Raw genomic sequence first — 27,174 nt, forward strand, 5'->3', positions numbered from 1 at the left:
ACAAGTGTTCGCTGTTTTATTCTACTGTAGGTGTTGCTATGAACCTTTATATGTAATCTGGAGCCTTAACAAGCAAGAATTAAAAGCATTACCAGTAGAGACATAAAATACCAACTGTTTTTCCCAGCTGTGCTCAGATGATAAAAAATATTCTGTTCTAATAAACAAGTCAGTGGTGTGTAAATCTTTCTACAAGGCACTGAAGGTGAAAAATATGTACTTTAGTTGGGCTCAAACAGCTAAACAACAGCTATGTTATAGCGGCATTATAATCTCCCCAAAGCATTATGGGATAACATGAAATCATTCTTCTGCAAGAGAAGGATAAATAACACTTTCATTAAAATATCTTCTCCTGTATTGGGAAAGTCAAACCAGTTAATAGAGTTAATGATCCGGACTCAGGAAAAGGAGGCAGTTTAAGAACACCCCAAATAACAAGTGTCCCACTCATAGTCTTCTATTTCTTTTTTGCATCAGTTTTTTTTATTATTATTTTATTTTTTAAGGCAAGAGTCTTGCAGCTTGTATCCTCCTGCGTTTCAGTGAAGCATTATCTTATGCAGAGTCCAAGACAGTAGTGGAAGGAAGAGAGACTGGGACAGCTGGTGAGCACTGCTGGTGTCTGCACGAGTGTGTCCGGACCATCCACGGCCCCGGGGCTGGGGCTCGACTGTGATGTAGCCATTGATGATGCGGATCCGTGGAGGAGGGTCGGTAGCACTGCAAGGCAAGAGAAGAACATCAGTCCTGGCCCAGCCCACAGCTGCCCAGCAGCCACACAGCAGGAGCTGGTCAGCCTCCGTGACCCACTGCCAGCGTTCTGGGTCCATGCGAATCGTCTCTTGCCGACGCCCACCCTCGGTCAGGGGTGGCTCCGTGTGGTGGTAAAGTCTCTCCTCCAACCTGTGCTTCCAAAGAAAGGCTCAGCAGTCTCTGTTGTTCAATCTCAAGGTAGTTTATTGCAAGTTATCTAAAAGATTTTCTTCTGGACCTGCTGTGGTTTGCTCACAGCTCAGGCAGAGGCACACACACACCCTGACATCCTCTCTGACCCCGACTGCTTCTTCTCTCCCCACCCAGGGCTGCTGCTGTCTTTTATATGGTACATTACGTGTGACATGTTTACAGTTTTCCCCAATGCCTATTACCTATATTAAATGGTGCTTTTCTATCTTTTATATGGTACATTACATGTTACATGTTTACAGTTTTTCCCCTATGCCTATTACCTATATTAAATGCTGCTTTGCTACTCTAAACCAATCTGTGAGTGCCAACATCACCAAGAACATGGAGGTAAGGAAGAAGAAAGAGGGAGGACGGGGCAGGCCCAAATCCCTCCATCTTAAAACCTCTAACTCCCATGTACAAAACCAAAACCCCCCTGTACAGGACTTAAAACCCCCCTGTACAACATTCAAAAATTCTTCCCTTTACTTTGTGACTACTTCTACTATAATATCTAAAATTTGTGACTTCTTGTTCTTCCTGCAAGGTTGGTAAATCATTCCATGGTTTAAATCCAAAATCACAGCTGTTTCCAGCTGCCTGCCAGGGTCTCAAATGCTTCTGACCTGGGCCTGGAACCTCCAAAAATGTCTGAGGGACATTTTGAGTTCCGACAGTCTCTCAAACAACTTACACATTGACCCAAAGTCTGTGGTCTCTTGTCCCTTCCTCACACCTGTGGACAGCTCCCACACCAGCCCACAAGGATGAGGTGCTACCCAGCCAAACTGTGATGCAGACTTGAGGGGGAACAGTGAAGAGACTGAGGAGGGTGATGAGAGCACCAAAATACTGGCCCTGTCTCAAGTCTGCCCAGCCTGCCCATTGCTCCCACACAGTCGGTCAGGTGGGTAAGATGACCATATCCCTAGGCCCTTTCACCTAAAATAGATAAGAACAAAACAACTGTTGTTGCAGAAGAGTGTCACTGCAGGAGCTCTTGCTGAGCCCAGCTGGAGTGAGATGCCTGTTTTCTGAGCACATTTTCCTCAGCCATGTTTCATGCACCTTAGTGCAGACCCACCTTGTTCCGATACCATATGATCTCTTCCACAGGTCAGGAATTCCAAAGATTTACATGATATACTCCAAGCAGAGGAAGAATGGCTTCCAGAAACACATCCTAGATCACCATATTCCAGAGTAACTCCCAGTGGTACTCTGAGAGTACTCTGACATCATGATGAACAAGGACAGAATTAGAGCATACATGAGCTGCACTCCCATGATGGCAATACATGATGGAGGAGAGAAATTTGTATGTTCCATGCTAACGTAAACTGACCTGAACTGGGGGAGATCACACACCACAGCAGGCCAAGAGTCAAAAGGGTCAGATACTACACAGGTTGTTGTACTCTTTGGCAATGAAGTGAAAGGAATACTTGACACCACAGCTGTGTGACTAACATACCCCCAACACCACCTGGTGCTGTGTAGAACCTGAAGACAAATCAGGACAAAACTAAAAGCAAGTTCACCTGGCAAATACAAAAAATGAGTAATTTCTTCTGCACCCAATCCCCAGACGCTGTGCACCATTCTTGTCTTATTTCAGTCCACTAAGCAAAAATGCTTTGGGAAATTAAAGGCAATTACTATTCTTTTTAAAAACACTTCACTCTTCCTTACCCAAGGGGCTCCCCAGAAGATCTGAACAATAGTCAGAGAGAGAAGCCAGCTGGCAGCACATCAAGGAAATACAGCCAGCAGCTGATGCACACAGGGGCACGAACCAAGGCCATTCTGACAAACCCACTACAACACTATTAAATCACTTGAGCTACACCTTTCACACTTTCATTCTCACAGGAGGAATAACAGAATTATGTAGGTTGGAAAAGACCTTTAAGGTCATCAAGCCCCTTTGTAAACCTGAAAGCTGTGAGTGGCCCAGCAGCTTTACCTGTGTCTGCACACCCTGAGGGATGTTTAGAGTGAGGTAGAGCCCCCCGACAGCCTGGGCTTTGCAGCACTACAGGGACAGCAATCTCCCAGGCATCCTTTGTCTTTCCCAGCACTGCCATGCAGCTTCTCCATCTCCAGACATTTAAGCTCTTCTCTGATGCTAAGGAGTCGCCCCTACAAAGCATTTGTCGTCCAACACTGCAGTAAGTTCCTAGCACAAAGAATGACTTAAATAGAAGGGGAAGAAAGGAAACATAAAAAGAAGAAAAGAAAAGGAGCATTTTCTACTCCCATATTTATGCAGAATCTGCATGTGAAACACTGAACATGGCACTGTGCAGGCATGGTGGGAGTTTGAGACAGACATTCCTTAGCATTTCAACTAAACAAACTATCAATAGAAACTCCAAAAATCCATTCACAATCAGCTAGTATCAATCACATTAATAGAAAGTAAATGGTGCACTAAGAGACAAAATTAAGTGCAATCAGTATGGGATTTCTCATGTTGGTGAATCCTTAACTGTGTGTAGGTCTGTCAGAGGATATGTCACATGAGCATTGTCTCCCAAATACTTAATACTAAGGCTGAAGGAAGGAGCAAGGAAGGGAAATTGGTCTAAAAGATCTGACAGTGGCTGAATGCCTCAAAGAGAATGGGTGCTGCAGTCACTTGTGGCCAGTTGAGCCATGTATCATTCATAGTAGTGGTACAATTAGGATCCAGGGACATGACAGGAAAGGCATAGGAGAACCCTGCTGTACCCAGTAACCCGGGGAGCAGGAAGAAGTATTCTCCAGAGGGGGGACAAAACCAAATAATGTACAGGCTTTCATTGCAAGAGCTGCCAGACTTTTTTCTATTACCCCAACCTGTCTGGTTGTTTATGGTACCACAAAAATATAATGCCTTCAAGATGAGTATGGCAGAGATATAGACACACAAAGTACAAATTAAAGCAGATTTGGGCATGTGTGTTACCTGACAGGAGGAAAACATTAAGGTATACATTCAGTCACAGGCCCAAGTACAGGAAATGAGAGAAATTGGCTTTTTTTTTTTTTTTTTTTTTTTTTTTCCCTACATGTTGCTGTAGTTCTGGTAGGTAAGTAAGCTTTTCTGGATGAAAAGTAAGGGATATGTGTCAACGTCTGTCCCTCAACACAATAATTTTTTTTATATAAACTCTGCCATCCATTAAGCTGTCATACCTTTTCAGACTAAAATAATACAGAGACTGAAAATACTGCATGAATATTGCCCAAGTACAAGGAGAGCATATGCCAGGAATGGGAGTTTCCTCATATGCAGCAGCTTTTGGTTAAAGGTTCAAGGCTTTGATCTGTACTATCTACCACTGGACCCAGCCTTCCATGAAAGAGAGGACTGCCATATGCTCACAATCCCTCAAGCCCAAATGCAGAATGATCTAGACAAGACTTCCACTTGTTTTATGCCTAGTTTTCCACAAATCTAACTATGCAAAGAAAATAAATGAAAGCTTCCTTTTGCCACTAAAAGCACAAGAAACCTCGTGCAAATACTTCAGAAGAATCACAGCAGGGGAGAAGGTCAGATCCTGTCCACAGGATATATCTACCCTCACAGGACTTTGAAGGTCTGTATTAAACCATCCAAGTTAAAGTCCAGTTTGCATGACAAGCCATTCTCCCAGTCCTCATCCATTACCTTTCTTCAAGGCGAACCCAGAGGTCGTTAAATTGTCGCAGTTTTTGCTTCTTCTGCTGCTTTTTCTTCTTCTTTTTGTACTTCCTGTCCACTTTCATGAGCACATCAATGCTGTCGGGGAATAGCAGGTGAGGCAGGAACCCTTCCTCCTCCTCTTCCTCCTCTTGTGGGAGCTCACGGGACATGACATAGGGACTGTGTGGTGATGAAAAGGTTAACAAGGTTTTGGGAGATTTTCGGCTGGAAGAAAGAGAGAACACAGGTAACATTTAAAAGGGCTTTGAGGCAAAATCCTGTATCAAGATGCATACATATAAACTAGACGTTTCTCCCTGGATGCTCATTTCTCTGCCGTGTATTCCTGCACCCTCTTCCTTAAGTCAATATTGATTTTATCATCAAAATAGTGCTCTTTAGCAAAAAATATGTCTTTGGAAAAGAGGTTGTCTGTGTCAGAGGAAAGAATGCAGTTTGGATAAGGGTAGAGTAATTCTTGGTAATAAGCTTGCCTATCTAGAAAGAGACAAAAATGGAATCACTTCTAAGTCAGGGTCAAACCACACTTCTCTAGTCTGATGTGCTGCAGAACACAGACCAGATTATTCCTTTCAACATTCCTGCCCAGAGCAAACTAGCCCAGGGGACAAGGGGAAGGGGCAAACAAAACAACTAAAGCACACCAGCTGATGAAACCAGGTCTGGATCAGCACCTTTCACTGGTGGAGAAGGTAAGAAACAAGCTAGCCCACAGACTATGATCATGGCCACAGAAACACACCTTGAAAATTGTCACCTTTGAAGGGAAAGGCTTAGCATGCCATTAACAGTTACCTGGCTGCTGGACCCAGAGAAGGATGAGGTTCTCAATGATTCTATATCTCAGTGTTCAATGGCAAGTGTTCCAGCCAAGCTGCCCAAGTCAGGAAAGGCAAATGGGAGTATGAAGGCCCTAAGCACAATGTAGGAAAGAATCAGGTTTGAGACAATCTGAAGAGCCTGAATGTGCATAAATGCATGGGGTCTGATGAGATTCATCTGTGGGTCCTAAGGAAGCTAGCAGATAAGTTGCTAAGTCACTACTAATCATTTTTGAAAATTTGTGGCCCTGAGGTAAAAGTCCCAACATCTGGAAAAAGGGAAATATAACCATCATTTTTAAAAATATGAAAGTAAAGTCTCACCTGAAAGATTCTCCTGAAAATTAAAACAAACATGGAAAACAAAGAGGTGATTGGTAACAGCCAACATGGCTTTACCAAGGGGAAACAATGCCTGTTAAATTAGATTATCTTCTCTGATGGGGCTGCAGCATTGATGGATGTGACACCACAACTGCCATTGTCTGCCTGGACTTAGGCAAAGCATTTGACACTGTTTCACACCATATCCTTGTCTGCAAACTAGATAGACATAGATTTGATGGATGGATTGCTTGGTGGGTAAAGAACTGGCTGGAAGGCCACACGCAAAAAATTGTCCAGATGCAGCTCCTTGTCCACATGAAAACCAATACTGACTGGTCTCCCTCCGGGGTCAAGAGCTTTGTCAGTGGCATGTACAGTGGGATCAAGGGCACCCTCAGCAGGTTTGGCAGCAACACCAAGCTCTGTGGAGCAGATTGCACACTGTCAGGCAGCAATGCCATCTAGAGAGGCCTGGATAGGCTGGAGAGGCTGGTTCTGTCCAAACCCCATGGAGTTCAACAAGGGAAACTGCAGGGTCCTGTGCCTGGGTTGTGTCAATCCCAGACACAGCTACAGGCTGAGTGGAGACTGACAGCAGCCCTGAGGAGGACTCGGGGGTGATGGCTGATGAAAAATTTAACATGACCCAGCCATGAGCACTCCTACCCCAGAAAGGCAACGGGATCCTGGGCTGAATCCAGAGCAGCGTGGGCAGCAGGGGAGGGAGGGGATTCTGCCCCTCTGCTCTGCTCTGGTGAGAGCCCACCTGGAACCCTGCATCAGCTCTGGGGTCCCAGCAAAAGAAGGACACGGAACTATTGCAGCAAGTCCAGAAGAGGCTACAACACTGATAAGAGGACTGGAGCACCTCTCCTGTGATGACAGACTGAGGAAGACAGACTAGGTCTGTTCATCCTGCAGTAGAGAAGCTGCATAGAGACCTCATGACAACTTGCAAGGATCTGAAGGGAAGCTGGAGAGGGACTCTTTGTCAGGAATTGCAGTGACAGGAATAACAGACACAAACACAAACTGAAGAAGGAATGCATTTAGGCTAGGTATTGGGAGGAAATTCTTTACAGTGAGTGTGGTAAAATACCAGAAGAGGTTGCCCAGCGAAGTTGTGATGCCCCAACCCTGGCACTTTTCAAAGCCAGGTTGCATAAGACCTTGGGCAAGCTGGTCTAGTGGGAGGTGTCCCTGCCCATGACAGGGAGATTAGGATCTTTGAAATCCTCTCCATTCCCTTAACATTCTATGAGTCTATGATCAAGGAATCCTTTGGGCCTTCTAGTCTGCATCAACTGAAAGCACATTAGTTTTGGCACCACCAAGTTCACTCTCATTTTCTTCTTGATGAAGGCAGATAGTACAAAGCAGTGGATTCATAGCCTTTACAAAACATCACATCAGAGGACAGGTCTGACACATAAGAGGCCAGAGCTCAGCACACCATTCTGGCATTGGCTTCTAGGGTTGATCAGCAAAAAAAACCCAAAAAAACTCTGTTCTGCCACTTAGATAAAGCACAGCAAGGAGCATGAAATTGTGGTCTTAGTGGGTTTTACAGACAAGTATGGAGGTCTACATGAAGGGGAGGAAACTGAGAAATTGCATCTCTCTCATAAGCAGAGTTGAGCTTTGCACACAAGTAATGAGTGAGTGGGAGTCAGGCCTTGGCCTTCCAGCTGCCCAGATCCTGTATTAGGCTGGTAGCATTATGGGGAATTTCAAAGGAGCTCCAATGAGATATGTCACTGAAACTATGTGCACATTCAAACTGTCCTACAAGACAAATCTTACAAGACAAACCCCAAGCTGAGCTCTCAGAAAAAGCTCTCGGGGCTATGACTATTCAGCTTCCTGTAAAGATGATAAATTATAACAAACAAAAAAATGAAAAAAAAACCCAATCAGCTTCACTCTGATTAATGAAGATCTGTTTCTTTATTTTTAGAGCAAGCAACATCTCATCTATACTCTAAGGCAGGCAGTCTGCAGTGTCCTAAAAACTCATGGCTTTGCTGGCCTACATTTCTCATTGTTTGGAACAATTTTCCCTCATTACATGTTTATGACCACAAAGTCAAACCACTCTGTGTATACACAGAACCTAGCAGGAATATCTGACTGATTTTTATGGCTACTTCATAAAGAGAAGAAATGCAACAGTCTTCTGTAACAAAAGTGCAGACTGGTTTGGGCTGAAATTCAGGAAAGCAACAGAAAACCGCATACCACCAAGCAGAAACCTGCCTTTAATCAATGAACCTTCCCCAGAGCTGTGTTCCTTTTTCACAGGAGGTGGTCTGGAAGGAAGCATTTCAGCATGGGTGCAGTCTTCAAGCTAGCCCATCAATGTATGCACACTTATTTGATAGCAAATAGAGAGTACTTCCTGGAGAAGGGGAAATGAAGTTGTAGACTAGAACATTGAGAGAGTAGATGGAAAACAAAGACAATTTGTCTTACTCACTGCAAGGAAAATTAGAGTGATCACATGTTGAAATTTATATGAGAGAATCTGCTCCTGGTTATCAATGTCGTTCAAAATCATTGTGGAGTCACATATTGTCACACTTTATCACCTCTGAACTGTCATCACCCTTCAGCTCTCTTCCTCAGCTGCTTCACATCATCCACTCTTTAACTCCAACTTGCAGAGTGATGATATCTCATTATCTCTCTCCAGCAACCTGATTTAATCTGTTTCAAGATTGCCCATAATTCCCTTTTTTGCACCATTTATTTTCACTGTTTTTGTTCCTTAACTAAGTCACAGAGTAGGCAGCACCCCACACCTGTAGATTAGAATGCCATGCTGCCTGCAGCCTTCCCTTCTGAACCCACAGCCACACCATGGTGGAGCTCAGCACTGCTTCAGGTAGCAGATGTCCTCCATCCTGCATGGTAAGACATTTATTCTGATAGATGTGGCCTCAGACACATCAGTGTACCAAACCTCCTTTACAACACTTCCTGCAGGAAATTCTTCTAGAGACCATTGGAAAAGGCACACAGATTCAAAAGCCCATCCTTCTTCCCCCCAAGGCCTATTTCCCATCACAGCAGCTAAAGGAGCTTAGGGTGTCAGCAAGCACCTTAATTTTGGCTGTGATTGTGTTGAATATTTTACAATATACAACTACATTCTAAAAGCAGGAACAACAGTTAAAGACCAAAGTGAGTCAGAAGGAGCTTGACTGAACTTGTGGTACTATTTGTAAACTATCCTTTGCAATATTGCCTGCTTGGGGCACCTCTTTTGCCTTCCCTGCCTGGGAGGCACCAGGGAGAAGGAACCTTTCTGTCTCCAGCTAGGAGAATCCACCCCATTTGCTCTGCAGATGGAAAGTACACCTCAGGCAGCCCTGCCTGCTACAGGAAAATGAGCATGATTACTCTGCATCCTTATTGGTTCCTACACTCAGATATCTACAACATTTCTCACAAGGAACTTTTTGTTTAGCCAGAGCACAGGAAGCAGCAGACTGTGCTTCTGCAGTGAAATGTCACGTTGGAGGGAAAGGAGATGACTGCAGACTACATCCTGCTTGTATTTTAGGACCTCTCAACTAATGTGTCTGACACCAGAGCAGTCATTTAAACTCTCTGTCTCAGTACAACCACTTGCCTTTTTATCCTGTCTAATCATGAGCAGTGAAATTGTCCACAGGTACTGACTGGACTGTGAGCAGCACTACACAGGACAATAGCTGTGTTTACAGTGGATCTATGACTGTGGACACAGTTCCACATTGACATGGTCAGTGCTGGGTTAATTGTCACAGGCTGCTCTGATATTTGCTCCTAGAACAAGCCCAGGATAGCAAACAAGTGAAATCTTCCTTCCAAGCCCTAGGACTCTGACACACTCTTGCCACAGGTCCTTTCCCACACCTTAAATGCTCTTTTCCTTTGAACCCACATTTTCCTTAAAATGTATTTAATATTTTTAAACCTGTTTCTGAATCATCCAGAAATGCTGACAGCAAAGCACCATCATGTTTAATATCAAGACTCCAGGGAAGGTGTTCTGTCCAATAGCCCTAATAAGAGGTTTAAGATGCAACTGATACCAAACTCAGGGCCTTCAAAGGCACAAGAGGCTGCATAATGAACTCCCATGATGTGGTTATGGAACTGGGTGCCCAGCTACTCCAAGTAACCTTGATATCAACTTTCCAGATAGGTGAAAATCTTTATTCAGTTGTCTGCCCTTACAGTTACATCTCTACAGAGCAGTATCTTGTTTATTCTCAAGTACCTATTAAGCTATCTTTCTTTAAGCTTTAAAAAGCTGCTGCAGCTGTTTTTAGGAATACCTAAGCTAAAAATTAAAAAAAAACATGAAAATATCAGTGCAGGCTATTTTGGGTTTGGGTTTTTTTTTTTTTTGGTTGGTTGGAATTTTTTTATCATCCTTGTAAACACTGGATTTTCTAGCACAACTTCAGTGTCACAGAATCATTAAGTTTTGCTCATAAGCACAGGTGCTTCTCTTTGTCACACCACGTGCCCTCTGGTAGAAACAGGGTTAGGGGCTGGCATTCATATAATCATGGGCTAAGTCTTGAATCAGTTTTTTTGGTAGAAACAGGGTTAGGGGCTGACATTCATATAATCATGGGCTAAGTCTTGAATCAGTTTTTTTCAGGGCATGTAGTTTATGATGCATGTCCATGTCAAGAATCATTGCAGAAATATGACCTGCCAGAACTTCAATATCATGTTTTCAGACAACAGCAAAGGTGGTATAAAGAGAAGGATGAAGCAGAGTATGAGAACAACAGCTGTGATTATTGTGCACCACACCTGTAGAGCCCTTGACAAAGACCAAGACTCAACACTGCACCCCTGCACAAATCCTATCAAAAGTCAGTAGTTCTGTCTGAGTGTCCCATATCAGAAGTGTGGGGGAGGAGGGACAGAGATGTAAACAGGGACACTATGCCCAGCACAGAAGATAAAAGAGAAACAGTACCATAATTGGGACCAGTTTCCAATTTTCTCATTTTGGGTTTTTAGGGGTGAAGAGTAAATATATCTGGCAGCTACATGTTTGGTAGGAGTCTGGAGAAGAGGAATGCAAAGATTACAGACTCTAAACTGGTAGGAAGAATTCCAGGAAGAGGTGAGTCAAAGCACAAGTAATTCTTGGTAGAGAGTGGAGGAGGAGATAATCTGGCATTCTGTAGTTACTGAAACCATGGAGGTCGATGAAAGCATCCAGTGAGAGTTAAAAAGAAACAGGAAGGGTATATCCCAAAGGTCAACTGCAGGATGAACCAGCACAACAAGTACCTTAGCTTAAAAATGCTAAAGAAAACGGGACATGAGAGCAATCAGTCATAAAGACTGCTTGCAAATACTCGCAATCAGATTCCAGGCTGGGAGAGAGTAGAGAAAGAATGAAAAATATCAGTATAAAAGAAGGGGATAGCTAAAAGGCAGGGCGATCAAACATATAAAGGAGAGGAAAGAGAAACCTGGGAGCCTGTATGGTACAAGACAGCATCCAGATCTAATGAACCAAGCATGCATACTCTGCAGCTGTTAATTTAAGAGTTAAAAACTTACAAGGGTGGAAAAAAATTTCCACATTAACAACAACAACAAAAAAAAAAAAAATACAAAAGCCCCAACAAACAAACAAACAAAAACCCAAAAAACCCCCATTGCAAACCCAACAACAATTAATCAATAAACCAAAGAGCTCCAACCCCCACAACAAAACCCAGAAAACAAACAAAACAACAACAACAAAAAAATCCCAAAACAAAACTAAATAAAATCCCCTTTCCACACTAGCTCAGGGAAGAGAAAAGCAAACTGCTGGGAAGGAGAGAAAACGCCTAGCTTCCTCTTAGTTATAATTCCAGCTACCATTCCTACTTCATATTGTTTACAAACCCAGCACCCCAATGGCTGCTCAGCTAGGTAAAATATGCATTACTTGTTGATGGCTTGTCCAGCTGGAGTGTGCTCTACCTCGTACCCTTCTCTCCTCAAAACATCAATCACTGTGTTGTTGCCCATGAAGTGACCTGCAGTCAAAAGAAAAATGACATGAGAACTCACCAACCACATGGAAAGAGGAGGAAGAACAACAAAGTCTTCCTCATCACAGGAGATGTGCCACACTCAAGGCAGGCAGGGCTTTATCACTCCCCGTCAACATGCAGCAGAAACACAAGTTCTCTAACGAGTGATTGCTGAACTTTCCCAAGGTCACTCCAATTACTACACTCTGCCTTTCTAAAATGCAGATGTGATTGCAATTATTCTGGTCCCACAGGCTGTTGCATAATGGGCTGCCCAGGGAGGTGGTGGAGTCACCAACCCTGGAAGTGTTTAAGGAAAGACTGAATGTGTCACTTAGAGCCATCGTCTAGTTGACATAGTGGTGATTGGTCAAAGGTTGGACTTTATAATCTCAGACATCTTTTTCAACCTGACTCTGTGATTATCAGGTCATTGTGGATTACTTGAGGGAAAAAGAGATGAAGTTTGGACACCCCTGTTCAAAAGCAGCAGTGAGCAGTGAGGTGGTGATGCAAAGAAGGTCGAATCCAGCCACATTTTAACACTCTCCACTCTTAAAGCCAATAGCTTAGATCACCAAACCAATCAACTTCTTCATTATATGCCACTGGGGCCAGAAACTTGACCTCAGCCATGCTGATGAAAGGACTTAATTTTAGAAGGACTTGGATAGTTCTGCCTGAATTCTGTGATTTACATCTGTACTCTATTCTCAGACAGCTGTGGTGGCTGGTAAGATTGTATTTTGGCATCATAGTGAATAAATGACTACTCAAAGACTGCAGGAGCTTTCCTGACTGTATGCTCTGCTCACAGAATATCTTTCACATCTTTCTTCTGAGAAGCAGAAGAAAGAGAACAAATAGAGAGCTAAAGCCTTGCACACTCCCTCATAGATCCAGCTTTCATAAAACATTTCTTCTTTTAACAGCCTACATAAATTAAAATTGTCCTTTGGCAAATTACTCATTAGAGTGATTCCTTGCTTCTGTAGATGTACACAGTGCTAAAACTGGTAAGTAACTCCAGAACAACTGTTTTCTGATAATACTGTTCATAAATACATGGCAATAGAACCAACAGAATGATTCTAGTAGCCAGGGAAAGCAAGAAGTTATAAAGAGTACTGGGAATATCAGCACCCAACAGTGCTGAGAGTATCAGGAGACATAACATAAGGGATTCATGAGTTTTCATTCCAAAAAGGGCTGAATGAATTGGAGTACAAAAATTCCAGTTTCTCATGCCACAAGAGCAAACTGCTTATGATGTACCAGATTAAGGCATGAGTCAGATGGTACCATTTGAGCACAAGATGAGCTTTCCCCCAGAGCCTAAAAGCATAAACCAATCTAGCTCAAATGAAACCTTCTAACTGAACACTGCAACGCACAACCATTGGGTACCATATCTTTTCACACAGGAATTCAATTTTGCCCCACCTCCTCAGATTTTGTCTTCAGAGGGAGCAAAGTTTATGTACCACTATGCTGACCTAACCTAATACTGATAGTATCTGTTGCTTCCCGATGGCTCAACTCCAGGTACAAGTAACCAAGAATTCCATCATATCAGCAAAAAAAGACCAGTTGCAGCAGGGAACAGGAATGACTGTAATGAAATATTGTAATTGAGTAAAATTAGCTACTGCAAAGCAAAGACTAGGTTATATAAGATGCCAGATCTAGTGCACCTCTGACCATTAACACAGAGGAGAGGTATGTGCAAAGGGAAGGGGAGAGGGATTAATTCCTCCTTCTCTAGGAGCACAGCAGAGGAAGGGGTGCTTCCAAAGGGTGATACATTCCTTGCAAATGTCAGGGAGATAGGACATCTTGGACTTGTAGAGTAGTGCCTCTCAACTGACAAGCATAGGGGCAGAGTATATTCCAAGTTCAGATGAGGCATTCACCTCATGCAGGCAATGATGCATGAGGAAAATCTCATCTTCAGAAGTGAAAAGCAGTGCCAAGTCTCTGAACTCATATTTTCGTAATCCAAGTCTTTCAGGAGGAAAGGGACAAGACATAAAAATAAGCAATCTATGGGGCAATATATGGCCTTAAAATAATTTTCCTCAAACCAGATTAAGAGCTTAGAGTTACATGAATTTCATGTGTGAGTGAGCTACTGAATAGCTGCTCACACCAGACCATTAAACATACTACTCCTCCATCAATCTTCAGTCATCCTTGCTTAGAGCAGTGATTTAGAGTGGAATGTAGGAAATCACTACAGGAAATCACTGTAGCAAATGGATGAATCCCATTTCAATCAGTCAACCTGCTTGAGTGATTTTCTGTAGCTGGGCTCTTTAATTTATTTGAATGCAGTGATAAGAATATTTTTTTTATCACAGTTATCTGTACGTACTTTCACGGAGTGCCTTTGCTCATTGTTGCCAAGGCAATATGTCTGCATGTGAGAGAAAAATGATGTGTTAATATTGTGCAAAAGAGAATAGAACAAATGAATAAATATGTGTAAAACAGAGGCCTACAAATACAAACAGGCATGGGACATTAGATTGTTCACAAGACATGATCAATCAGCCACTCAGGTTAGGAACAAAAAGGGTTAGGTGATGCAGTATTCACTTTCCAAAAGGTGGGTCATTTGCTCTCCATGAGACAGAGCTTGTTTGTGGCCCACAGGTTCAACTGAGTGAGATGCAAAATTTAAATGTAGCAGAAGGGTGAGGGTTTGAGGTACAGGACCCGGTCAGGAGCCTCTCCAGAGTCAGAACTTTTGAGTCACTACTGGGGGCCACCAGGAACAGCACTCAGTTGTGTATGAGAGATCAGATTGCCAAAAACAATGGTAAAAAACACAAGAAAGAGTCACTTCCCAAGGTTTAAGATGAAGCAGCTATTGCTGGAAGGGAGACTTAGATGGTAAGTGACATGATGGGGTGCAGGTCTCTTTCACCTGTTCTCTATTTTAGCCTCACACACTTGAATGCTCCCCAAAAGAAAGGCCCTGGGCTCTGTCCTATCAAAAACTCTGCTCTTTTCTTTCTGTACATAGCCCTGCATTATCCTCACACCACTAGGTGAAGAGATGCCTTCAAGAGGTCAATTTACTCTGGCAGGGGGTGGGGAGTCATGAATCTTTATTCTTCTGTCTTCAAGCTCAAAAAGAAACTAAGAAGCTGTTGTGTGGACCAGCTCAGCCATGCACTCTACTGGAGAGTAAATACGACCCAGGCCTTTAATCTGCACTGAAAGGAGATGGCATGCAGGGACCACAACAGGCAACGTGCTCAAAGAACAACGCAGCGTGCACTTGCAGACTTGACCACACATTGTGTGCTTCTGACCTTCCTCAACAGCCATACCCAATCCTGCAGAACACGGGCTCTGAAACTCTGAAACTCTGCCCTGAAACCTGTGTCTCCTGCTTGCAGCTTTTACTGTCAGTGCTTGCAGAGCTGCTTCTACAACCGCACCAGTTTAGGGAAGTTTAGATGACTGTGGGTTTCAGCAAAGATTTCTGGACCCAAATTTGAGCCATTGTGAGTCTGAAATATTTCTGCGTCTAGCAAAAGGAACTAGGAAGCATTGCAAGACAAATGCTCCGTTCCTGTTAATAAATTTTAATTTTTCACCGAAACCAAGTCTGTAAGACTCATGAAAACTACGCTCCTCTCTAAATTTCAATAAAATTGACATTCCAAGCAGATAAATAAAGTTCTTTGACCTCTTGGAATCATGTTAATGGAACCCCCAAGTATACATAATTCTGTGTTTTCTTTAGTAGAAAGATAGCACTTCCCATCCGCCCCAAAAGCATGTCAAGCCCTTACCATTTACAAACATCCCAAGACAATGAATCCCTTGACATACATGTGAAGACATCAAACTGTTTGTTAGGAAACCTGATCTTGACTGCTGATTTCCAAGATGTTGTGGGAACAACTAAAGCACAGAATTATAGCACTGCAACCACAAAACAGCACAAATTAGTCCAGCTACTGGGGACATCATAAAGCTGGATAATTGTTTGGACTACAAGCACTCAAATGGACTTTGATGCCAGAGATTTTATGCATCACTAAAACAAATACTTTCAAGAAAATTTCACAGGTATAGAAGTCAAAATTATTTAGAAACTTAGAAACATATTATTATTTAGAAACATGGCAATTAAAATCTACATTAATTCCTCATAATTTTAACATAAACATAGTTACACTTTTTAAGTACACACCAGGATGCAGAACTTGGAGTAAAGTACAATTATGGAGGAAAAAAGCTAGACAAAATATTTATTATGATCCAAAGCAAAAGAAGGACAGCAGGTGATGTGATCAATTAAATTACAAATCAGTTTCCTTCATACATATGCTTTCTGCACACACTTTCCAAGAGGAAGACACTGTTTTCAAGCATGAGTATGGATACATCAGGTGTACACACTTCACTTCTCCCAGAATCAGGGGGAGGAAATTTTGCACAGTTACATTAGACAATCCAAGCAACATATGGAAAACACCAATCAGTCATAAGTGGTTGGAATTCCAAATCTGCCATTTAAGTGTATCAAATACAAAACATGTAATACTAAATCCAGTAAATTCTTGCTTTTCACAGTATTTCCAAGTCCAGAAATGTCCAGGTACCAGAACAGAAACCAAAGGACAAGGAATATGGTAGTCTCACAAATTTAATACTGCGGGGAGAAGGAAATGACAAGGATTGAAGGGGATGAGGTGGCACCAGTGATGCTCTAAATCAACTTAAAGAATCCTTGAATTCACATTAGGTGTAGGAGTATAGGGATGTTGCATTCAAACACTTCTGCAAGCTTGCAGGACAAATCCCATACACAAATCTCATACAAACAGCCCTCCCATGCCCTCCTGTATTTTTCAGATGGCAGACCTCCAAACAAAATCCTTCCTTTGATTACCTATAACATGAAATATTAATTAAATACTACTTCACAAACTTCGAAACAAGGTTTTATCCTACTGAGACCATGATAAGTGCTTGTCCACAAAAAATATGATTTCCTGGAAATCTTTTATTAGTACAAAGCCTCAGTGGACCATATTTCAGTACTCTTGAACCAAATAGGAAAATCTGGTGGGTACAATTGTGGAACAGTGGTGTTCTTTATGCTCAAGAAAATACTTTCCCTAGACATGAAAAATCTTAAAGAAGTGCCTCAAACTTAAATTCACTCAGGAGGAAAAAATATAATCCATTTCCTCAAAAGTGATGTGGTTTGCTTATCAACTCACCCATGTAACTTCTCAAAGTAGTAGATGTTGTGCAAGAAGCCTTGTAAAACATGGCAAAAATGGTCTAATACCATGGAAAAGAAGCATGTGGAGTTACAATTTGCATGAAGCAAAATGAAGGCATTTTTCTTGTGAAACATAAGAAGATATTAATCTACCTGTTTCTGTCAAAAATTAGGCCTCTTAAATGTAAGATGTGAGTATTTTTTATTGCAGGATTTCCCATTTTTATCCTTGAGGAAAGTAAAACATCCTGACAATCCCAAAAAACTGAAGTTAGAAAAAGTTTTTCCATTGATTATAAAACTGAATTTATAACTAAATTAACACAGAAGAAAAGTTTGCATGCCCATATTGCTTGTTTTGTAAAAAAAAAAAAAATAATTAGTTAAGAGAAAGAGTTTATATACAGGCAGCCTTAGCCTCTGGGTATCCATTTACTGAGAGTTTTCCTAAGGTTATGAGACAAGAAGACCCTTACAGAGGTGCTATGCTAGCAGCCAGCACTGTTACCAGTAAGGGAAGGAATTACCAGTGTAATATCTCAGCTACACTGCTCACAGACACCTCTAACACTGGACCTGCTCCCTTTACACACCACTCTTTCCTTTCCTACAAAAGAAAAAGTTATTAAGGACTTGAAATTCCCCTGGCTCAAAACACACATTACATGATGAAAGTTTTCCTACTTCAGCTGCCCAGTAAAGGTAGTAATGGGCAAACCCAGCATTGATAAGAAGACTGCCAGTACCTGAGCAGAAACAGCATAATGTTTTTGGCCTGGCTGATTTTGACAGCTGCACTAATATATTAGAACAGAGGTTACTGCCTCTAATGGAGAATTGCAAAGCTTTCTTCATTTCAGTGTCAGAGATGTCAGGAGTAGTGCCCTTCATGTGAACCCTGGGGCACTGGATGTGGGTCCTGCCTCCACACAACATTATCTTTCCCCTTCGGGGGTTGTTGTTCTAATAAACCCTGTCATTAGCATTCTGAAGACTCAAAGAGCCTACTAAGGAAAACAGTCTCAAAGCTGCTGGTTGTATCTGGCATTCTCAGATTACAGAGGTACAGGCACACCTTCAGGCACTCAGCCTTTCCTCCCACCCAAGGAAGTTAAAATCCTGCTGCATTCCAGAGACAGAAGCATGCAGGCAATCAGCAAGCCCTTTGAGCCCAGAGAGAAATGAAGTGGCCCCACAAGTCTCATTTAATCTGTTTTTTAAATCTATTTTATCACTACGTTGTCTTCCTGCCCCTCCCACCAGCATTTTTTGACCTCTTCCAGGTTCCACAAATATTCACCTTCTCACAGACTTTTCATGAACTTACTCATTAAACATTTCATATTTTTTTACATAAGGCATAGGTAAGTCTACATTCCCTGTGCAGCCCCTATCTCTAATTCCAAATGTACTGATGGCAGCTTCAAATTTTCCATGATGGATTCTGAATTCCCATGAAGTTGCAAAGTGATATCTCATTTCCCTGAGCAACTTTTGTATTCTCATGGCAGATTTTTGTTTGGTTTTATTTTATGGGTATAAACACCAGTACAAGCTGGACAGATACATCCTGGGCTTAGCACTGTTGACTGCTTTTTACACCCACTGCTGTCAGGTCCTTTCTCCCATATTTTCTTATCAGAGATAATCAATCTTGCTCTTGCATAATTTCGCATCTAAAAATTCCAGATGGAACAGAAAATATCAAGAAGTAAAACTGAACAGTTCTACATGGAAATAGTACCACCTAACACATCACTCAGATATAGCACAATTATACTTGCCCTGGAATTTTTTTTTAGTTTTGTTTTTTTTTGTTGTTGTGGGGTTTTGTTGGTTGGTTTGTTTGTTTGTTTTTGGTGGCTTTTTTTTATTATTTGTTTTTTTTTCTTTTTATGACAAAAGGACTGATGGAAAAGGGTTTAGACATGCCTATGTGGCACCTAAGGCTGACACAAAACTGACCTCTCACATCCTAAGGATTACCTCAAAACCTAGAGAAGCTGAAGGAAGCCATTTGGTGGGCTACAGCAGACTGGGATAACTATTGGTGGTAACACATTCTGTCTGGGAAAAAAAAACAGTCAGTCCCTGGAGGTTTGACTCCATACAGTCTGCCTAATGCCAAACAAAAACACATTTGTTATTTCCTTTAGTAATTAGAAGAAATGGTAGCTGAAGAAGTTCTCACCAACATCCTTTTTTTCTTTGTCTTAATGGTGGCTTACCAACATCCAATATACTTTAAAGCCTCAGGATGATGTTTTGTTTTTCAGGAGCAAGGAAAAATAGCTCTAAGAGAAAAAGGAATTTTCCAGTGTTCTCAAGATTAAGAGAACCAGCTTCTGAGGTTGTCAAATCAGCCAGCCTCTCTCGTTGAAGTCAGTAATTTCTTCCACAGGGATATAAGGAATCTTAGATCCCTCTGTACTTCTTATTCATGAACTGACACTTTGGAGTTTCTCAACTGTTCAAAGAGGCAGGAGAGGCTTGAGGGAATTTAAACTTGGCTCCGAGAAGCCTGGCTTCAGCAGAGGTCTTGTCTGTCAAAATAAAGTCAAGATCTCAAGCCACTAAGCATGCTTCCTCCTACATAATAAAAACCCCAACACGTTTGTTTTTTTTTCTCTCTTATTTTTCAGCTTCTCCAAGAGAAACCATAAGTAAGCTAAAGGAATAAAATAGAATAAAATGCTGAAGAAAAACCCATCTAGAATTGAATCTGGTTAGAAACATCAAGGGGAACATGGAATGCAGCAGTAAACTGTAGGCCAGATAAATATAATCTTAGCACTGAAAGGGGCAGAAGACCTGATGACAAAGAATGTGGAAAAGGCCAAGTACTAAATGTCTTTGTTACTTTATTTAGTGGTCAAACCAACCTTCAGGAATCTCAGGTTCTTATGACTATGGGGAAAGTCTAGGGCAAAGAAGGTTCACTATGGATGGAGAAGGAATATGTTAAGGAAAATTCAAATAGACCAGCCATGCTCAGGTCCCTATAAGATACATCCAGAGAAACTCTATGAGCTTGTTTAATGCCACTAAAGGCCGCTCTCAATGAAAGTCGTGGCAAGTAGGGAAGATTCCTGAGGACTGAAAGAAAGCAAGTATAACTCTCGTCCTCAAGAAGTGCAGGAAGAATGATCTGGGAAATTATAAACTGCTCAGCCACACCTCTGCTCCTGGGGGAGGTAATGGGTCAAATCAGCCTGCAAACTATTTCCAAATGTGTCAGGGATAAGCAGATCGCTGGGAGAGGTCAGTATGGATTTATGATGAAGGGAGCCTCAGTTCATAAGGTTCTGCAAATCAAGTTCTGGACCTGGGCAGGAAGAGCTCCAGGCACCACAAAAGGCTGAGCACCAGCTGGCATGGCAGAAAAAGATGTGGCATCTTTGTGGTCACCAAGTAGGCCTTAAGGCAGCAAGGTGTCCTTGTGGCAAAGGCAGACAGTGGTCCCTGGGCTGTGTGAGAAGTGCTGCCACAGATTGAGGGGGGTGATCCTTTCCGGCTCCTCAGCCCTGGTAACACATATCTGGGTCCATCCAGTGTCTAGCTCTGAGCTTCCCGGTTCAAAAGAGAAGAGGATGCACTGGAGAGAGTGCTGCAAAGATGATAAAACAATTAGAACCATGTGTAATTCTAGGAGAGGCTGAGACTATTCTGCCCGGACAAGAGAAGGCTTGGGAGCCATAATTTATGCATAAATGCCACATAGGAGGTTGCAAAATAGAACAGAACTTTTCCCAGTAGTAATGTGCCATGAAAGGACAAGAGGCAATGGACAAAACTTGATATTCAGGAAATCCCATTTAAACACAAGAAAAAGCATATTTAGTGATTAAACACTGAAGAGTTTACGCAGAGAGATTCTGGAGTCTTCATCCTTGCCCATATTCCAGTCCTAAGAAAACTGCTCACTTTCTATGATCCTGCTCTGAGCAGAGGGATCAATCAGACAATTTCCAGAGCTCCCTGTCAGTATCAAATATCCCTTGACTCTGGAAAGATTTGCAGCACTCTTGTAAAACCTGGACAAGTGGTAAAACTCCCCACAGTACAGCAGGACAATGCAGCTCTCACTACATCAGTGTGAGAATCACCAGCATCGCCTGGCTGGAATCACATGTGCCATCACTTTTATTGGCTTAGTGTCCAGATCCTGAACGTGCCACTGCAGAATGCAGTGAAATTAAAAATGCATATGGAAGGAAGACTGCTGGTGAAAGAGTATAGCTGGCTTTGCTTCACAAGTTCCAGCACAAAAGGGAGTAGGCAAAAGGGAGTAGGCTGGGCTCGTGACTCTGGTGCCACCATACATAAAGGCCTGTCCACAATTAAGATAAATCTTTACTGAACACAGTGGAATGCTGCTGGCACTGCCAACTCTCTCTTCCCATGCTTTCTTCTAATTCCCTCAAATAGATTTTGGCTCAAAACTTTCCTTATTTGCACTCTGGACAGAAGCAAAGTGTTTTGGATCTCTTCAGCAAAATGTGCTGGTTTTTAGTTCTCCACTTTGGTGCAAATTACACCCAAATAAAAATAGTTCCAGAAATGAGCTCTGACTGTGAAGCATTTTTGACCAAATATAGGGAGAGTTTGCCTGCTTGATTTTAAAAAAAGGCATAAAATGTGCTGAATCTAATGATCAGACTGATTATGGCCCAAATTAACACACAAAATTCCATGTAGGAAGTCAACATCTGTAGCCATGCAGCTATATCAAGACCTGAAAAGGGAAGAGATTTCTTTTGCAAAATGTATTACACATCTCTAAATACCATCAATCCAGTTAGAATATAAAATAAAAAAGTATTTTCTGATTTTCCTCCATTTAAAATAAAAATACCAAGAGTAGTTTAAATAACAAGAAAAGGTATATGTAATCCTACAGTCACCCACAAACCATGATCTTGCTTGATGAATTTATGACAAAAGTTGTTTTTTCAATGGTATTTCATTAATGGAAAGATTGCACTTTCCTTACAAAAAAAAAGCCTAGCTGTTTTAAAAATAAATACAGGGTGAAAAAATCTGTAAAGGAAATAAATTAAAGTCTTCTCTCCCCTTCTAACTGGGAGACCCTTAAATATCCTACTACCATTTTAATACAACCTTGTTCTGTAGTTTATAAGCTACTGATAGGATATACTTTCTTCACAGGTGGTCAGAAGAGGGCAAACCACCACAAAGTCATGATTTATTTCCATTCCTATAGCCTTTTTTTTTTTTTTTGCTTCTCTTTTCCTATTGCTCCTTCTAACCTGCCTTGTATGAGCACTTTCCTGAAACCTTTTCTCAGTAATTAACAGCAGTACAATTACAAGCAATGTTTAAAACTGATCACAAGGTATTTGTCCATCTTCACTGCTTGCTGGCATAAAAATAACTCTTCAACATAATTATCTATCACATACAGCAATCTGCATAAGCAAACAGCTGAATTAGCTTGCTGGAAAACAATGAAAGCCTGCATTCACAATTGCAATATGCACTCAGGAAACCTCACATATCTGTAAAAATTGATCTGTTTTCTGCAATGTATCCTGTGATGCTACTTCTCGTTTAGATGCTTAATAAGAAACAAATGAAACAAACAAAACAAATATATGAACAAAAACCCACAAAAAAACTTCATGCAGCCAAATAAGGGTGTAATCAAGAATTGTGCTGTTAAATGTGGGAGGCTGGCACTATCCTTTGAACAGAACTATTTGGAAGAGCAGATGAGAACAGAGCACAGACTGGTATCAGAGCCAGAGAGTAATTAGAGACAATTTCAGAATCAGTCCAAAATCCCCACAGAAGACAGGGAAGCTGTCTGGCTTCAAAAGTATGATGGAAAAGCATTAGAAGAGCACACTGGGTGCTTGGAGATCAAGCCATGTACACATAAGCCAAAGATCAAGGGTGTTCATTTAGGCACAAGGCTCCCGGGAGTGCTGCAGTATAGAAATGTTGGCAGTCAAGACACAGAAAAGGAGGGAACTGGGAAAATGAAAGGAAAAAGAAAAGCAAGATTCCAGTAAACTTGGGAAAGGATTTTAGTAGTGTCATGAAAGCTGAGAACAAAAAAGCTGAGAAATTAAGAAGAACAGGGATCTGTCCTGGTTCTGCAGTGCTTCTGGGCTCTGGGGCAGTGCTGTGCACAATTAAGACAGTCTGGGGCAGGAGGGCAGGAACAGAAAGAAATTGATGGGTGGGGAAACAAATGACACAAAACCATCTAAAGACATGTGATTTGAAGCTGCTAGGATTCAGTGTGTGTGGAAGGAAGGGAAGAAGCTCTGTCCTCTCAGAGGATCTTGCTCCTGGAACATGTCAGAGCAGCACATATGTCTGCTTATGTGGGCTGCTCATCACTGAAGCTGTGATGCAGCAACCAAAGCCCAAATATCTGCAACTGGCCTGCTGGCAGAACAGTAGCTACCTGCAATAGATGCAATTTGGACTTGGACCTGGCATATATTTTTGTCAGAAACATCAGTGCAGCAGGTCCAAATGTGATCAGAACTTCAGCAGTGGAGCACAGCAGAGCCCTGGTCTTAGCCTACAGAAAGACATGACCAGAGTCTACACAACCAGGGCCTGCTTCACTGTTCTTTGTGACAGCAAGTTGCACAGAGCAGTGATACTGCAGGAAGACTGCAGGTTACAATCTTCACACACTTCTGAGCAGACATGGACAGCCACCTTCCCTGACATCCCAGCTCTCACATTGGGCATTTGGCCCTTGTTATGTTAAACTTGTAGCCACAAACTTCCTGTTGCAAGTACAGAAATTCTCACAGACTCTGAATAAAAATGCTTTTAGTGTTTAAGTAAGTATTTTCCTTGCCTGGTCTAGATCTTTCATCTTTACTAAAGCAGTATGCACTGAGACTGGAAAACCACACATGGATGCTGACACCAGTCTCAGCTTTCCCCCTTTCCCAAAGGTCATATGGCTTATGGTGGAGGGGATGTGATGCTTCTCTGTGAATTAGCACCTATCTTTTTTAAAGCTGATCCTAATTTCTTCCTTTTCCTGGAGCTAGAATAAAGAATGGGAGTCATGGCAAAACAATCGTGGCAACACCTAGCCCTAGTCTGAAATGTAGATGATAACATTATTGAGTTGGATGTGCTGCTGGATGTGCCTGTAGAGTCCTGCTGACTGCTAAGAGGCAGAAATGAAGTGGATTTTCCCCATCTGAGCCCACTGTGCTGCTCCGAAATAGCAGCAGTTACAACTTCCTTGAGGAAGCGCAGTGAAAGAGGTAAGGAGGTGCAGGAAGAAGAGAAAGGTGAAATTGTGCCTTTCTTTTTCCCTTGCATTTATCAAGTCCCTTAGATTCACACAAGTTGGCATATTCTTCTTTTGAACGTGTCCTTGAAAGGTTAATTCAAGCATTTGTGCAGCTTCAGATGTGCTGTTTTTAATCTCAGTTCCCTATTGCTCCTCTTGCACTGGTTGCCCAGACAATAAACATGTGAATGCCTATGACCAGGTCCTACTGTGCATGCACTGTAGTTGACTCAGTATTTTTACCTCTGCATACTACAAATATGTCTGTAATTAACAGATATTGCAGTAAGCACGCTCACTGTGAGCTCTTTGCACACTGAGCAAAAACAGTTTCCTACTCTGAAAAGGTTTTCCTACTAGGGTACAACTATCAGGGAAATGCTGAGCTCCGTGTCCACTACAGTAAAAATACTGACCCCTCTTTAAACTGAGGCAAGCATTTGTAAAATGCTTCTAAACAACGGGGGAAGGATGAGTTCAGGTGGAATGGCATCACATACCAGCTCCAAATGCAAAGAAGAAACTCTTGTCTGGCTGCTCTTCCAGCAGGTCCTTCACCCTCCTGCCCATTCGCTCATTTCGTTTGTAGATGAGCTCCTGACGGAAGTAGCTGTCTATTTCTTGGGCAGTAATGCGCTCATGGGCTGGAAGTGTAGCATTAATGAAATTTGGGACCTAAGGTAGGAAAAAAAAAAGTCTTCATGAAAGGGGAATTTGTTTCACAGGCAGCCATTATGCACAGGCACTTTTGCTCCACACAGAGTGTAGCAACTGCCTCATCCCTTAAGGCACAGCCAGTAGGACAAAACCCAAAGCAAGCTAAAAAAATACTTAGCAAACTTCTAATTATGCATGGCGCTTCATTTCTCTCAATACATCATTTCATAAGCTAGACAGATAGATTTTTTTTAATTCAAAGTCAACAAATACTATTATTTTGCCACATTGAAGATCCTAAATCCTGGTTGCTCAGTTGAAGTAAGTTTTGCCCCTAAATGCCTTTAGCTACATACCTCTTTCTTAAATTGCCATAGGTATGACATAACTATAATGATAATTATGCTCTTCTAAGAGAATTTGACTGGTATCAGAGCCCTCAGGCTGACAAAAAGTAACAGTGCAATTTGAAGTAGTTAAAAAAAAATCTCTAAGAGGGACAGATTTTCTCAAGAAAGAACGTGTTGCCACCTCCAGTTGCTCTGTCCTGACGGTATCTTTTAAAATGCTGGCTTCCTCCCCTGGGGCTCCCAAGGACAGCTGTGGCTGCACACCATCCTGACCTCTTGCCAGCAGAGAGAAAATGTGGGTTGCAGCAATTCTAGCTTCTTGACAAGTAGCTTTATACATTCAGTTATGGGGATTGTTAACTAAAAGTCTGCAAGCAGTGATTTCTGGAGAGCAGAGCCACGAATAAGCCAGGTGCTTTCCCTTGCAAGGCTGGGAAAATGCAGAGACTTTGGAGTCCCTCAGAGAGACTATTACAGAATATTCCCAAAGGGTAGGTAGCCCACATATTCTGGGCAAGCATGGAGTCAAATACAGCTTACTGAGAAGTTCTACTTAAAATATAAACTGACAGTGTGGCAAACTATCAGTATTCAGCTCTGCTGCCAAAGAGAATGTCTGGAGGTGGAGCCCCTCACATTAAATAAAGGACAGCTTTTCCCTTGGCAACCTGCCTGTCTCATGGAGCTGCTCTCTCCAAGGACCTAGGGGCAATGTCTGCAGTCTGTAATATTTCCACAGGACAGTGATGCAGCATCTGCATCCTCTTAAAAAGCTGATCTCCTCTGAGAAATCCTTTGAAACCTATGCATGGAGTGTAAAAGCTAGGCAGTATTGATGACCAGATGCCTGCACCTGTGGGAGGGTGGGTGTGTGGGATGGGAAGACAGCAGCACACACACAGAGCTGGGCACCAGAGAAGCAGGAGTTAGTATGACCCTGCAGCTCTGCACCGTATGTTTCAAAAGGTCATAGCAAAACGGTTATTCAGCACAGAAAGCTCAGGTATCAACACTTATTCAGCACTCTAAGGATGGAGCCTGTGTTTTCATTGACATGCACAAATTGCCAGGCAATACCTCACAAACAAGAACAGAGAGGCCTGATGTCTCAGCCTGAGGTTAGTTAATCTAACAGCCCAAATTGGTCCCTGCTGGGCATTTTCTCATGGTTTAAAGATCAGTGTTACATTCCATTGTGCTGCTTAGGAAACCATCTCCATAAACCCAAGTCTGTGAGGTCTCAGAAGGTCTCTTTTCCTTCACATTCAGTCTAAATCCATCTTTTCTTTGTTTCACTCCATTTCTCTTCTTTGGGCCGTGTCCACAGCACACAGTCATACTGATAGGGGACATTAAAAAGCTTGTAACTCACCCAGCCTTACAAAAGCGTCCAAATCACGAGTGCATTTCTCTGTTTTATTTGCACAAGAGAGCCTGCTGCTGCCTTCTGTTGGCATTAGGTTTGCTCATACCTAACCTAGCGTAATTCCACAGGATCCTTAAGAAAGTAAATTATTAACTCATAGAGATTTGATGGTAAAGTGAACAAGGCACTCATCCAAAAGGGAAAGCCAGGCACACCTTCACTGCTTGGGTGCAAGAGAGGGGTTGAGGTGGTGCAGACTCCTGGAACAGGAGGCTGAGGAAAGCAAACATACCAGGGAGCCAGCCACATGCCCCTCACCCAGAAAGGACCTGCCTGAGGAGAGGTCAGCACGCATGTTACAGGGGTTAGCACTACTTGTGTGCAGTACAGGGGCTGCAGTGGCAAGACTCACTTGAGAA

The 27,174-nt window shown here is 42.2% G+C and overlaps 1 protein-coding gene across 1 annotated transcript; it reads right to left on the reverse strand.

Moving 5' to 3' along the window:
* Positions 1-27,174, reverse strand: LOC110472315 (metalloprotease TIKI1-like). The gene is made up of 4 exons (XM_077790274.1): positions 27,168-27,174; positions 11,750-11,840; positions 4,610-4,849; positions 1-723 (listed from the first exon to the last, which is right to left on the reverse strand). Exons 2-4 carry the CDS (start codon positions 11,830-11,832, stop codon positions 543-545), a joined length of 504 nt encoding a protein of 167 aa, XP_077646400.1. The 5' UTR covers positions 11,833-11,840; positions 27,168-27,174; the 3' UTR covers positions 1-542.

The sequence above is a fragment of the Lonchura striata genome, chromosome Z (genome assembly GCF_046129695.1).
Source record: "Lonchura striata isolate bLonStr1 chromosome Z, bLonStr1.mat, whole genome shotgun sequence".
NCBI lineage: Eukaryota > Metazoa > Chordata > Aves > Passeriformes > Estrildidae > Lonchura > Lonchura striata.